Here is a 14,407-nt window from a genome sequence, read left to right on the forward strand (position 1 = left end):
GTATAGCAACAGTACTTTCTACATTACACAGTTGTTCATTAGAATAATTATTCTAATTATTCATTTTCTAAAGATATATGTCAAAATTAATATGAAAAATGTAAATGTTCACTTATTGTTTTCACTTCTCTGGAATGTTTTTATGCAGAAAAACAGGCATAAATGTATAATATCTTGCAAAGGAGTCCATACCTATTAAAATATGTAAAATTTTGTCAAGTTAAAACTATAAACTTGAATGTATTTTGTTGGATTTTTATATAATAGACCAACACAAGTAGCAGACAGCTGTGAAGAGATAGGAAAAGTTTACAAAGTTTCTAGACATAAAGAACATTTTGGTGGTGGCAGCATCATGCTGTGGGGATGTTATTCTTAAGAAGGGATATGAAAGCTGGTCAAAGTTGATTGAGTGATGGATGGAGCTAAATACAGGGCAATCCTGAAAAAGAAAAACCTGCTAGAGGCCACAAAAGACTTGAGACTGGGGCAGAGGTTCACCTTCCAGCAGGACAATGCCTCTGAACATAGAGTAAAACCAGAGTTACTATGGAATGATTCTCATTAAAGGATATTCATTTTAGGTTCGCCCAGTCAAAGAGAGCTTGTGGCATGACTCTCTGCAAAGTATGGTAAAACGGCAATATGACAAAGTCTCTACATACAGTATATACATTTAAAGTTCTCAGTTAGAGATGGCCTAAGGCTTTATGGGGCCCACTTAAAACTAATAATAAAAATGATTTGTACTTTACTGACTGCATATTGTACAGGCCCTATGTCTTGTATCATTTAAACCTAAGGCTGACTCTTGTCTTAGCACCACATTTCAGATATTTAAATCATTATTTATTTAGCATTATTTTACATTTTCCTCAATCTTTTTATACAATAAAAGGCCAAAAATTGTAAAAGAAAAATCTGCACAATTTGCCCACACCTTCTCCTTGCAAAGTGGATTTTTGGAATCGTCCTAGATATTGCTTTGCAATCGATTTCAGGGTCAAGGGTAGAATGAAAAAGAAAAGAGGAGGCACAAAACAGGGTTTTCGGAAAGGCCTCAGGAGCAAACACAAAGACTGCTGTGAAGAGACAAAAGGTAATGACGCTGGGAACTGGGAAGCAGGGAGTAAACTTTGAAGGTATTGGAAGCAGGTGGAAGCAGAGGCAGTCCAGTACATAACCAACACAAGCAATGTGCAAATATTATGTTGGAATCATTAAAACACAATAAATTGTGTGTCATTAATCTCAATGGTTTCAGTTTATATTTGAAATTAACAGCATCAAAACTGAATACATAGGCAACCGTAGTCCAGTGCAAAATAAAGCCATTATTGTAATTTTCCTGGTTGTTATGCCATCTGGTTTTACTGATAAATGCAACGATACTTACTAGTGATGTTCATCACATAGTTATTTGTGAATTTGGCAAACACTTTAGCTTCTCTAAGTGCTCAACTTTGTATCCAGACCCCCCGTCATTCTTTCTTCCCGCACTTCTTTTTTCTACAAAATGATAGAATCCAAGACTTCCAAATCCTTTCTATTTTCATCTTGTTCCTTTTCAAATCAGGCTGACTGACAGTTTTGAGCGATCACGCTTACCGTGTAAAGGTTACAGGGATCTTCAAAACAGCCTGGTTTACTTTTTAAAGAGCCATCTATCAAAATGAGTGGCTTTCACACTAAAGTACTCAAACACTCACACACAAAAAACTTTTCCTGGTACAATCAGTCTGTATTTTATCTTTATCCTAAAGATTCATCATAAACTCCAAACTTGAACACTGTCACTGGTCAGCTATTATCAGGATTATAAGCAGTGACAAAACTTCAGGACATCTGATTTGATGTCCCAATGTTTGTGTGATCAAGGGATACTTGATAGAAAGTCATAAGATAATAGACAGCAAACGTCAATTCAGTCATGTGACTTTAGCAAGAAACACATTTTTTCATCATAGGTTTCTATCAGCATGACTTGTTTGAACAACAGATCGCACAGATACTGAACTAGATGAAGATCAAGAGAGCCTGAAAGCTTGTGTATCCCCTAACCTCAGCTTGTTTTACAAATCTATCCCCAGGGAAGCGAAAATGAATGTAATTGATGCATGGCTATGTTTATGACACACAAATGGCAGGAGATTCCCGACTGCACCCATTTGTTTGGATTCTTCTACACTATGGTGCTGCTTTCTCTTGATCTAAGAGGCAGGCATAACTGCCGCTAGTACCATGAGGGAAAAAGATCACCACATGCAACCTCCTTCCATTTCTTTTTGGTTTAGGCTCTGATTCTCTAGGGTCCATTACATGAGATTTTCATGGTAAACACAGATCAGCATGATAGGCATGACTGCTCTGCCTCTACACAACTCTGTGTTCAACAATCAGTGATGCTCTGTGTGCTCTCATACCTTTCTACCAGAGCAAGGATTAACCTTCTTAGTGACTTGAATTGAAACATTTCCATTGAATCAGAGTGTGCAGGTCCTCCCCTTATGCGCCTTACAGATATAGGCAGTTGGGGTTCCAGAGGTTTTCTTTCTTATAACGACATCAGTGTTGTCTGACCACTGTAGACCAGGGATGCCTCTGTAATGCTAACATTGTGGAGACGGCATGACAAAGTTGGTAAAGTTCTTAAGCTCAAATCTGAAGTATCTGCTGCAAGGGCAGAATACAGATGTCTAATAAGTCCTTTCATGACCACTTGTCATTCAATTAGTACATCCATCTACTGTCTTCTGCTTATTTATTATTAGCCTACCAATTATCTAAAGGTGAACAAAGAAGGAAATAGAAATAAGTATAATTTTAATCTTTATTTTTGCTTCAGTAGTTTTTTTTACATATCCTGTCATATATGCATGTAGTAAAGTGGAAATTGTACAGCTGTCCAGTCTCTGATTATTCTCTTCATGAAAGAACCAACATTTCTTTATTTAAACAAGGCAAAATAACATCATACATACTGTCAATAAAACATCGCTATGAGGATACCGTTTCATTCCACAGGATTCCTGTGAAAAATGGATCAATTAAGAATATGATGTCCGAGATAAAAAGCAGAGAATTACAGACGAATTGTTTGCATTCAAGCCACCTATGAAATATTAACTTCACGATCACAAAACATGTAACAAAGGTCATAAACTGTTCCCTGTCTGAGATGTGAATGGTCGAACAAAATCACATTTTAGTCAATCTTTTCTAGAATAGGTATAAAAGTGACTGGCAGTTGTTGTTTTTTTATTATTTATACTGACCAACATTGCTGCAAATAACCGAACTTATTTCAGTTCTTCCATCCTGTCTTCAACACCCAAGGAGAAAGTTTCAAATAAATACATATTTGTTCCTGTGTAAAAAAAGCAAAAGTTTGTTTTAAAGAGATCTAAAAGGTTATGACATGTGTGATGATGTAGATATTCACTGACAAAGGTAATGTGACAAAACCAACATTTACATAAACTCATCATTTTGATTAAACCTAGTGCCTTGCAAAAGTAGTCATACCCCTTAAAGCTTCACATTTTGTCACATAATGACCACAAACTTCAAAGTAGTATATTAAGATAGATGTGATGAATCAAGACAAAGTACATGATCATTCTGAAGTGAAAGAGAAATGATACAGAAGGATCCTAAAGTAGGTCCTAAAATAATTTCTCAAGCTTTGAATATAGACAACCTAAATCCATCATCGGAAAAATTATGGCATAGTGGCAAAAATACCAAGACATGGCCAGTCAATCTAAACCTACAAACCAGGTAAGGTAAGCACTAATCAGAAAAGTAGCCAAGAGGCCCACTGTAACTCTGGAGTAGCTGTAGAGATCCACAGGTTAGGTGGGAGAATTTGACAGGATGACTAATAGTCTTTTGCATATTCCCGCCGTTCTCTCTGGCTAATCCAGCTTTCTCTCCTAGTCCAAAAACATGACTGTTAGGTCAACTGGTTACTCTAAATTGCCCTTAGGTATAAGTATTTGTCCCCTGTGACTGGCGACCTGTCCAGGGTGCATCCCGCCTCTTGTCCAATGACCGCTGGAGATAGGCACCAGTCCCCCCAGGGACCTGCATGGACAAGCAGGTATAGCCAGTGGATCAGTGGATGGATGGACTATTAACTGTGCAGGAGAATCTGGTATAAAAGAGTGTAAAGAGTTAGAAAGCTTAAAAAATGTCCAGTTTGGAGTTTGCCATGAGTCATGTAGGGTACAGCAAACAGAAAAAGGAAGGAGCTAAAAACAGGGCAATCCTGAAAAAAAATCTTAGGGGCAGCCAAAGACTTAAGACTAGGGACAAAGTTTCACCTTTTCAGCAGGACCCTAAACATACTGCCAGAACTAAAATAGAATGGTTTAGATAAAGTCATATTTATGTGTTAGAACAGTCCAGTCAAAGCCCAGACCTATCATATTGAGGATGTGACAAGACTTGAAAACGTATGTTCATCAATGCTCTCCACCTGTTCTGACCAAGCTATGACTATTTTGAATGGACCGGACAAAAAAGTCACTCTCAAGATGTGCAATGCTAGTGAAAACAAGCAACAAAGTGTGTCTAAGTGGTGCTACAAAGTTTGATCTTACAGGTCCTGAATACATATCCACAGCACAGATTTTTATTTGTCAAATACCATGTATCATTTTTAATCCACTTCAAAACTATGCACTACATTGCATTGGTCTGTAAAAAAAAAAATCCCAATGAAATATATTTGAGCATGTTGTCGTAATAAGACAAATAGGGAAAAAAGCTAAAGGGTTACCAATAAAATTGCAAGGCACTCTAAACTGTATGATGGCTGCACAGATAAATATTTTCCTTAAGGAAAACCTCCATATCACCATTAATTAACTGAACAGTATCATGGAACCAATTTTAGAAGGGGTTTCCAATTTGATCATGTAAATAAAGATGAAAAGCAGGGAGTTCTGTAAGTGCATCTAGGATTCCTAATTATTGTGAGTAAACTTCGACATGTCATGCAAGACCCACACAGAACCCAAACCTTTGGTTACGTTTCGATGGTTATATTTAAATGCATAATTATAAACATAAGTTCATTGTCCAAAAATATACATTAGTCTTTATATTATTATGCATATATATACACATACACTCACACACATACATCAAAAAAGCAATGCACACCATATAATTGATATGCTGAGATGGGCCACAGCCGAAGTGAAGTTTCCTCCACACCTTCACAGGTTTTATTCTTAAATCTTCTCTGAAGGTGCATAAGGGTTAGAGATTGCTACTGAAGAGGGATGTAGTTGTTTAAAGGACGACCAAAACCAAACTGTGAACCCTAACACTTAATGCTGCACTTAAAGTTTTCATAACTGGCTTTACAGCATAAGCTTTTTCACAAGCACTGTTGTGCACATTGTATTAAACCCACAGTTCTATTCAGTTTAACATTTATTTGAACAGCATGACAGACCAGGAGCAGCAGCACGAAGACAGTATTAAAAGCTTGCCTATGGACCAGTGTACCTCATGGTGTTAAATCTCCTCTCTGCATTATACAATCATCTTATTAACTTAATTTCCTATTATTTTAAAAACATTTGCAAACATAAAGCCCAGAGTGCCTTCAGTTTCCACCATCCTTCCATCTGCCTCAGAGTTTCATCTTTAATAGTTTTGCAGCTCTGGAATGTTCTTGTAGAGATCCAGTGAACCAGGGTTGGAAAATGCTCCTCTTTGCGCAACTTCCCGACCAGCAATGATCTGCTTCACAGCAACCTCCACTTTCTTACCGCTGATGGTGTACTGCGAAGATATGAAACAAAGGCTGTCATTCAAGCTGCAGTTGACTTCTGCTGCCTTTAAGATGTGTGATAGAATAATCTGCTTTATACATATCTGACTGATACTTATGCTTTTCTTACGGGAATGTCTTTTGTCTCCAGAAGCAAGGCAGGGATGTGTCGGGCAGACAAAGCTTTTCTGATGGCTACTTTAATCTTCGTCACCAGTTCTGGATGGAAGGGCTTTCCAGGAGCCATCTTTAAGAACAAAATAACTCTTTCCTCTCCATCTTCATTGTACTGGGGCACACAAAGGCTGTCTGACACTTCCTCGAAAGCCTCCACTGCAAGAAAGGAAATAAGATAGAAAACAAAATGAGAAGAGCAGACAAGAGACTTCAGAGAACAGGAGTTTGAAATTTAAGCACTGAAAAAGGATTTTAGAACATTGTCTGCTTTTGTTACTAACTGAAAACAAAAGGAGGATCTTAACTAAACTGATATCATACCAATGATTTTCCCCTTCTTTTTACCCAATTACATACATAAGACTCACCGATGTTGTAGATCTCTGAACTCCCAAAGCGAACTCCGTTAGGGTTCAGTGTGCCATCACTGCAAAACAATCACAAGTTTAATATGGAACGCTGGTGACTTTCACATGTAAGCTTTTTTTTTACCCCCACCACATAAAGAAAGCATACACCACTACTAGAAAAAAACAAAAAAAGGAGATCTGTGAAATTAAGAAGCAGTGTTTTCTTCCAGCTTATTTAATATACAATTCACAATTGTGCATTTTTCTATTTCTTTCTTTCTATAGGTGTAATAAATAATACATTCATTTAGGGATGGGCAATTATAGAATTGTTTATTGTTATTGGGTTGTAAAGTGCTTTGAGGTGACATTTGCTCTGAACAGCTGCTATTTAAATACCTTCAATAGTATGTCCTTTCTCTCTGTAATAACTGCTAGAAATTAATTCAGTACAAATCTTTCCAACTGTATTGCTACAAAAACTTTGTTCAAACTCCAGTAACAAATAATACTTTGTTTCAATGCTTACTAAAACTGATCTCTGTGTGGCAAAATGGTTAAATGACTGACCTTCTGCCCAGCATGACCATGCCTCCTGTCTTTAGGTTGATTTTACAATAATCTCCATGGGCCCAAACACCTAAAGCAGAAAAAAGTCAAAAGTATTACTTTTACTACTGCTCATCTTGAAGTACCACATGTAAACTGTTTATCTAACACAGGTTTTTTTTTGCATATGTGCTTTGTTGCTTGTTAAGTTTATTATGTGTTTACCAGGAAATGTAGAAAAGTAAGCTTTGTGATATTTGCTCCCATTCTCATCATTCCAGAAGTGAGTTGGTTGGCAAGGGATTGGCTTCAGGCAGACAAGCTCTCCACTCTCCCCCCAAACTGGTTTACCTAGTGATAACCAAGCACACACAATCACATTTCTCAAGAACTAATACCAATTTAAACATATACTGCAGCACATGCCAAAGGTAAAATTAACTGAGCAGCAATGTACAGCTGTGCACAGCTACAAAATATCAACAACACGGTGTAATTCTACACGGCACAGAACTCCCCCAGGAAAGTGTTAAAGAGCGTTAAATACTGACTGAAAAAATCCCAGGCTGAACTGCCTTCAAATGATTCCTCAGTACACTTTCATTTGAGGTGGCAGAAACAGCCTGCAGAAGGGAGCTGGGGAATGATTGGGCAAAAAAATCAATGGAAAAAAATAAAGGACTTAAAACTCCCAACAAACTAATATCAGAAAAAAACACCTTTTTGTTGCATTTCTATAAAAAATACTGTGTCCCAGTTGTTTGTAATGGCATTTCTCCAGGTAAAGTTGATTTCTTTATCTTCTATTACTTAATACCTTTTTCACAACACTTTAATATAATATAATATAATATAATATAATATAATATAATATAATATAATCCTCACATTAAACCAGCAACCACTTACAAACTGTTTATTCTTGGGCTCCTAAAGCAAATTAGAAGTGTGATTAAAATTCAGTTTTATCAATGTTGGAGCTTTTTTATGATTTAATAGCTCCTAAGCTTAGACTAAAGAGCAAAGACAAGGGAGAGAGTTAAAAACCTAGGAAATTCTCCCACACAAAACACACAGACATTGTCTTACCCTCAGTACTCCAAGCTTCTATAGCCATGCCAAGGTTTCTTGACTGGATCTCTCCCCGATACACTGGGACTGTTGGGTTTTGGCCCATGAAACAGGAAACTATATCAGTGCCCCCTGGGCATTCAGTGGACAGGAAGAAATAAAGACAAACAGCTGTTAATAAACGCCATCACAATGCCTATTTTAAAGTGTATGTTTTTTCTTGGTATCATTTCCCTATTCTTCTCAACTACTTTACTGTCTTTCTGATTTAGAAACTTTAAATTCTTGAGCATTCAGTTTCCTCCGTGTTTGTTGGCACTCCTGGTGCACTCATCTGTCGTACTTGGGTGGCAAGTTTTCTCATCTTTACTGCTTTCAAGAGTGGCTGAGAAAGATGGGCTTCTGTGCCATAAAATACTTATGTCAGAGAGAAACGGGATGTCAAGGATTACTCAAAAAAAAAGATACCAGACACTTGTATTGGATTTCAAAAGTTAAGTAAGCACTACAAAAATGCATGTTACTTTTATTTTAGATGAATTGTGAAAGGGCCAGTGGTTTGTTCAGATATTAATTTCTTGAGAGAGACCTTTTTCCCCACTAGATAAATGTGGTCAAATTAAAGGCTGGAGTTTCCTAATTTGTTTAGTGTGAAAAATGCTGCTGCAACAAAGAACAGTTTTATTTTAGGGCATTTTACCCTTATTTAGCACAAATACAAAAAAATGTAACGATGCTGCTTCAAACTGGGATTCTAATTAATTAAGTGACTCTGGTTTAATCTTTTTGAGTTATTTAATTATAATGGTAATTTAAATTATTCATTTGGGCCAAAGCCAACCATTTATATCATTAGATTAGGAAAACTTGCCATCAGCTGCTGTTAAACAGGTTTTTTTTAACAACTGTACATCTTTCTGCACCTCAACAATTGTTTTTGGGCCCATGTGCAAGGCGCTCAATCTCGTGTGTGTGGTTTTTTACTCCAATCTTTCATCAATCACTTTGACATACACATGCTTTCTTCACCATGGAGTCCAATTTGTTTGTTGAAAGGACATCAATCTGGCAGAGTTTATTTTGGAGTCATATTTAGAGAGTTTGGGTATTCCATTCTAATTATCTTATATTCGTGAAAATCTTGAGATGTGTCACACTGGTTGTTATCTAGTTGCCATATCCCAAAAAGGTCTTTCCGTGGATGTCAACATGTAGAAATGCACAGCATCTATGAAGTATGTGATGCACTTGATGTGCCCCCATTTTCTATAATCTGTATGTACCAGGGTTGTAAAAATGTATGTTCTACTGCATCAGGACAGAGCAGGGTATGTTGCTCTTTCCATTATGTTACCTTCATGATTTACTTTTCTCTTCCTATCCCTCATAATCACCTGACTATTTGAACATTAGGAGCTCTTCATATTCTTTGAGTGCCCCCAAATTTAAAAACAAAATATTAACTTAATTAATTAGAAAACAGGTTGGACAGCTCAAAGAATTTGGCATGAAGATGTTAGTGAATTTTCATATGTGTAAACAGAGCATCTGCATACTGTAGCATGAGTTATATAACATTACTGGGTCACTGCAGTTACATTTGAGCAGCACACATTATTTGTCCAGGAATGGCAAATCGTCCAGTATATATGTTGTCTCCGAGTTGCAATGCTTGTGGAGCATAATTTTTTGACCTGTCCAGCCTGGACGCATGGAAAGACAATGACAGACCATTATTTATATTAAGCAGAGTATCATTCTTCTCCCTTGAGCTGTAGAACACATACACAATAGTGTTATGGGATTTTTAATATTATTAGGGTTTGTACTTTCTTTATTGCAACCTTTACGTGTTCTTTTAGCCATTATATAGATTAGCCATTAATAGAAATCCATACTGCAATGTGCAGCAACAGGATGAGGAGGGGCATTGCTATAGTACTATATGCCCCAAGCAGGCAGGAAAAAAAAACATAATACCATTTTTAGCACTTTTGAAACTGTAACTTTTTTCAGATCTTGGTTTAACCTCACACCAGTTCGATTTTTTTATTTTTGAAATTGTGTTCTGTTTTACTGCTCTGTTTCACGCAAGTTGCTGTACCTGAAATGTACAGTGTCTCAGCTTACAGCAGTATCCCTGTATCTCCAGAGACCACTGGCCCTGGGACATTACTTCAATTTGTTGTAGCATCTGTCTGGAACTGCTAACGCAAACTGCCGGTGTTAGCGCACTGCTCCACCTTCGTTGACCTATTTAGGAGTTCTCCTTTGCAACACCTTCCCAAAACTGTCATGATAACACACACACACACACACACACACACACACACACCCACACACACACACACCTATTTATCTCTTTCTACCCTCGAATCATCAACTACTCCTGACACATTCTATTCATCTCTCCTCCCATTGTTCACTCTCTACCTCCCTGCATCGCTCATCTCTGTATCACAGGCTACATCCATCCATCTTGTACCCTCGCTCTCTGCCCTTCTCCTGCTCCTACCTCTCTTTCTCTTCCTTTTCTATCTGTTCTTTACACTCAGTCTCTGTCTGCCAGGTTCTTTATTGAGCTTTAATTGGCTCCCTGGAGAAACGGGAAACATTGTCTTTTGATTAGACACAAACACACTTATAGAGGGAAGATAGGCAATTATCCTATTGTTACTCTCATCTGCAAAGGTGGGCAGACACATGCGAGCACATACACAGAAGTATATTTAAATCCAAAAGTCACTGTGGCTTTCTTGGGATGCTTTTCATGCTGCTCTGTGTACAAGGATTGTGTGTATAAAGCAAACTTGTCACATTGATCTTATGCTCCAAGCAGCACTCTTCAGTTGGTGTTTTTCACAATGAATGTGTGTGTGTGTGTGTGTGTGTGTGTGTGTGTATGTGTTCCTGTCTTGGCATCACAGTGAGAACCATTTTCCCGATTTCACCATCAAATTGAGGACCATTTGTACCAAAGTGAGGACATTTTGCTGGTCCTCACGACCTATTTTGCTAACGGTTAGGTTTAGGACTAAGGTGTGAATTGACTTTAGGTTAAGGTTAGGGTTGGGCATGCACTGGTAATGGTTAGGTTTAGGGTTATTGTCAGGGTTAGGGCATAGAAAGGGTTGAAAATGACTGAAAATCAATGGAAGTCAATAGGAGTCAACACATGGTCCTCACTACATATAGTAAAACAAGAGTGTGTGTGTGCGTGTGTGTGTGTGTGCGTGTGTGTGTGTGTGTGTGTGTGTGTGTGTGTGTGTGTGTGTGTGTGTGTGTGTGTGTGTGTGTGTGTGGAGGTGTAAAGGCTTTGAACATCCTCCGGGACATTTCAGGGCCAGACAAAGCCACCAACTGCCACAAACCAACGTATCAACTACCACATTTAATCTTCAGCTGCATTCATGTTTTAAAAAAAGATGATTGCGCAAAGAAAGCATATTGTAAAAGTCCAAACACAAGTTGCAGAAACACAGAGTCCCCAAAGGAGAATGAGTAAAAGGAGAGCAGAGAGGCGACATATGGGCAGTCAGACGGAGGTATATTAGAATCAAGGGAATCCAGCAGTGACGGTTTGAAAACGGCCTAGTGAGGAGAATGCCACATCCATGCTGGCAGGAATAAACACAAACACATGCAAACATCGTAAAATGCAGAGCATCGTTGGGAAAATGCTTCCTAAAGCAAATAAAATCTTCATAATCTTAAACAACTGCTTGAAATATGGGTACATATATTCCTGAACAGACACACTATGTCACAGGGTGAAATCTACACAGCGGCTCTTCGCATATGCCATCAGGCAGTGGTCACAGTGGCACATATGCTGCGATAAATCCTATCACACAAGCGCACGCACCCACACACCAACAGGGTTTTTGATCTCGGGGGTCAAGGTTAGGGCGGTTGAGAGCCAACAGGGCTGCAGCCTGCTGATGCCCTTGGCGACAAGGGGACCAGCTTTTCTGATCAACAAACACACATTCACACACCACAAATCTCACTCCCAAACAGAACAACAAACAGAAACAGAACAAACTGGGTTCTGTAAAGATTTCACTAGACATTGCCTAAGAGAAGAAGTTTAGTTGAGCAGCTAACCTTTGTAAGGTAGCTTTAGCCACAAGACTGAAATGTAGGCACTTCAATTTAGGTTTAACACCCTGTTTTTACCAGACCTTTTGGTAAAGAACCACACAGTCTTGCAAAAGGACTTTTTCACATTTTGTTATGTTACAAAGTCAAACCACAATATATTTGTTTTTAATTTATGTGCATAATGGTTAAGTGGGAAGAAAATGATACATGGTTTTTACTTTTATTTTTATTTCAAAAATGTGTTCAACCTTCTTTCTTCCATTAACCCCAAATAACTACCAGTGCAATAAACTGCCTTTAGGACCTACTTAATTAGTAAATAACATAATATAAGGTTTTTTAAAGAGCATTTGGGAACAAACAACATCATAAAGACCAAGTGAGTGAAACGTCAGGATAAAGTTGTGGAGATGTTCATATCAGATTTTGAAACAACAAAAATATATTACAAGCTTTGAACATCTTATAGAGCACTTTAAATAATCATGACAAAACAGAAAGAGTAAGGCTAAATTGCAAACCTACCAAGACATGGCTAAAATGACAGCAACAGGAGCTATAATAAATCCCATTTGCAGTTTGACACAAGCCATGCATGGGACAGCATTAATGTGCTCTGGTTAGATGAGAACAAATTTAAACTTTTTGGCTTACATGCAAAACACTATGTGCTGCAGAGGCAACCTGAACACACCATCCTGTGGGGATGATTTTCTTTGAGCAAGACACCGTAGCTGTCCAACAAAGACAAATGAGCTAACATTTCAGTCTCTAGATGTATAAATCTTGTAGAGATACTATATACTCCTAAAGACCTAAAGATGCAAATGCATGGAAAGAGGGTTTCCCAAATTCTTAACTACGGCGAGGTGAACACATACAGGGCTTGGACAATGAAACTGAAACACCTGGTTTTAGACCACAATAATTTATTAGTATGGTGTAGGGCCTCCTTTTGTGGTCAATACAGCATCAATTCATCTTGGGAATGACATATACAAGTCCTGCACAGTGGTCAGAGGGATTTTAAGCCATTCTTCTAGCAGGATAGTGGCCAGGTCACGACGTGATGCTGGTGGAGGAAAACGTTTCCTGACTCGCTCCTCCAAAACACCCCAAAGTGGCTCAATAATATTTAGATCTGGTGACTGTGCAGGCCATGGGAGATGTTCAATTTCACTTTCATGTTCATCAAACCAATCTTTCACCAGTCTTGCTGTGTGTATTGGTGCATTGTCATCCTGATACACGGCACCACCTTCAGGATACAATGTTTGAACCATTGGATGCATATGGTCCTCAAGAATGGTTCGGTAGTCCTTGGCAGTGACGCGCCCATCTAGCACAAGTATTGGGCCAAGGGAATGCCATGATATGGCAGCCCAAACCATCATTGATCCAATCCCATGCTTCACTCTGGGCATGCAACAGTCGGGGTGGTACGCTTCTTTGGGGCTTCTCCACAACGTAACTCTCCCAGATGTGGGGAAAACAGTAAAGGTGGACTCATCAGAGAACAATACATGTTTCACATTGTCCACAGCCCAAGATCTGCGCTCCTTGCACCATTGAAACCGACGTTTGGCATTGGCATGAGTGACCAAAGGTTTGGCTATAGCAGCCCGGCTGTGTATATTGACCCTGTGGAGCTCCCGACGGACAGTTCTGGTGGAAACAGGAGAGTTGAGGTGCACATTTAATTCTGCAGTGGTTTGGGCAGCCGTGATTTTATGTTTTTTGGATACAATCCGGGTTAGCACCCGAACATCCCTTTCAGACAGCTTCCTCTTGCGTCCACAGTTAATCCTGTTGGATGTGGTTCGTCCTTCTTGGTGGTATGCTGACATTACCCTGGATACCGTGGCTCTTGATACATCACAAAGACTTGCTGTCTTGGTCACAGATGCGCCAGCAAGACGTGCACCAACAATTTTTCCTCTTTTGAACTCTGGTATGTCACCCATAATGTTGTGTGCATTTCAATATTTTGAGCAAAACTGTGCTCTTACCCTGCTACTTGAGCCTTCACACTCTGGTCTTACTGGTGCAATGTGCAATCAATGAAGACTGGCTACCAGGCTGGTCCAATTTAGCCATGAAACCTCCCACACTAAAATGACAGGTGTTTCAGTTTCATTGTCCAACCCCTGTATCTTACTACTTTGAGGCAAAGAGCAGTGGAGAATATTTCAAAAATCCCCCAGAAAGTATACTGAGAACAAATGCCAGTGGCATCTTAAAAGTTGGATCTAGGAACAACATCAAGCATTTCAGAAAATCCATGCAATTTACAATTGCTGTAATCATTGATATCTACTGTTTCAGTTTCATTGTCCAACCCCTGTATGTGCACCATCCTTTTTTTTAA

At 38.7% G+C, this 14,407-nt stretch overlaps 1 protein-coding gene across 1 annotated transcript in view; it reads right to left on the reverse strand.

Moving 5' to 3' along the window:
- Positions 1 to 2,816: 2,816 nt before the first annotated feature.
- aacs (acetoacetyl-CoA synthetase) overlaps positions 2,817 to 14,407 on the reverse strand; it is a 56,259-nt gene continuing 44,668 nt past the window's right edge. The window contains exons 13-18 of the mRNA XM_047382351.1: positions 7,954 to 8,067; positions 7,090 to 7,215; positions 6,886 to 6,955; positions 6,334 to 6,392; positions 5,919 to 6,121; positions 2,817 to 5,799 (exon numbers count right to left, since the gene is read on the reverse strand). Of these exons, the coding sequence (XP_047238307.1) occupies positions 5,662 to 5,799; positions 5,919 to 6,121; positions 6,334 to 6,392; positions 6,886 to 6,955; positions 7,090 to 7,215; positions 7,954 to 8,067 (710 nt within the window). The 3' untranslated portion in view covers positions 2,817 to 5,661. The remainder of the gene's footprint in view (positions 5,800 to 5,918; positions 6,122 to 6,333; positions 6,393 to 6,885; positions 6,956 to 7,089; positions 7,216 to 7,953; positions 8,068 to 14,407) is intronic.

The sequence above is a fragment of the Girardinichthys multiradiatus genome, chromosome 12 (assembly GCF_021462225.1).
Source record: "Girardinichthys multiradiatus isolate DD_20200921_A chromosome 12, DD_fGirMul_XY1, whole genome shotgun sequence".
NCBI lineage: Eukaryota > Metazoa > Chordata > Actinopteri > Cyprinodontiformes > Goodeidae > Girardinichthys > Girardinichthys multiradiatus.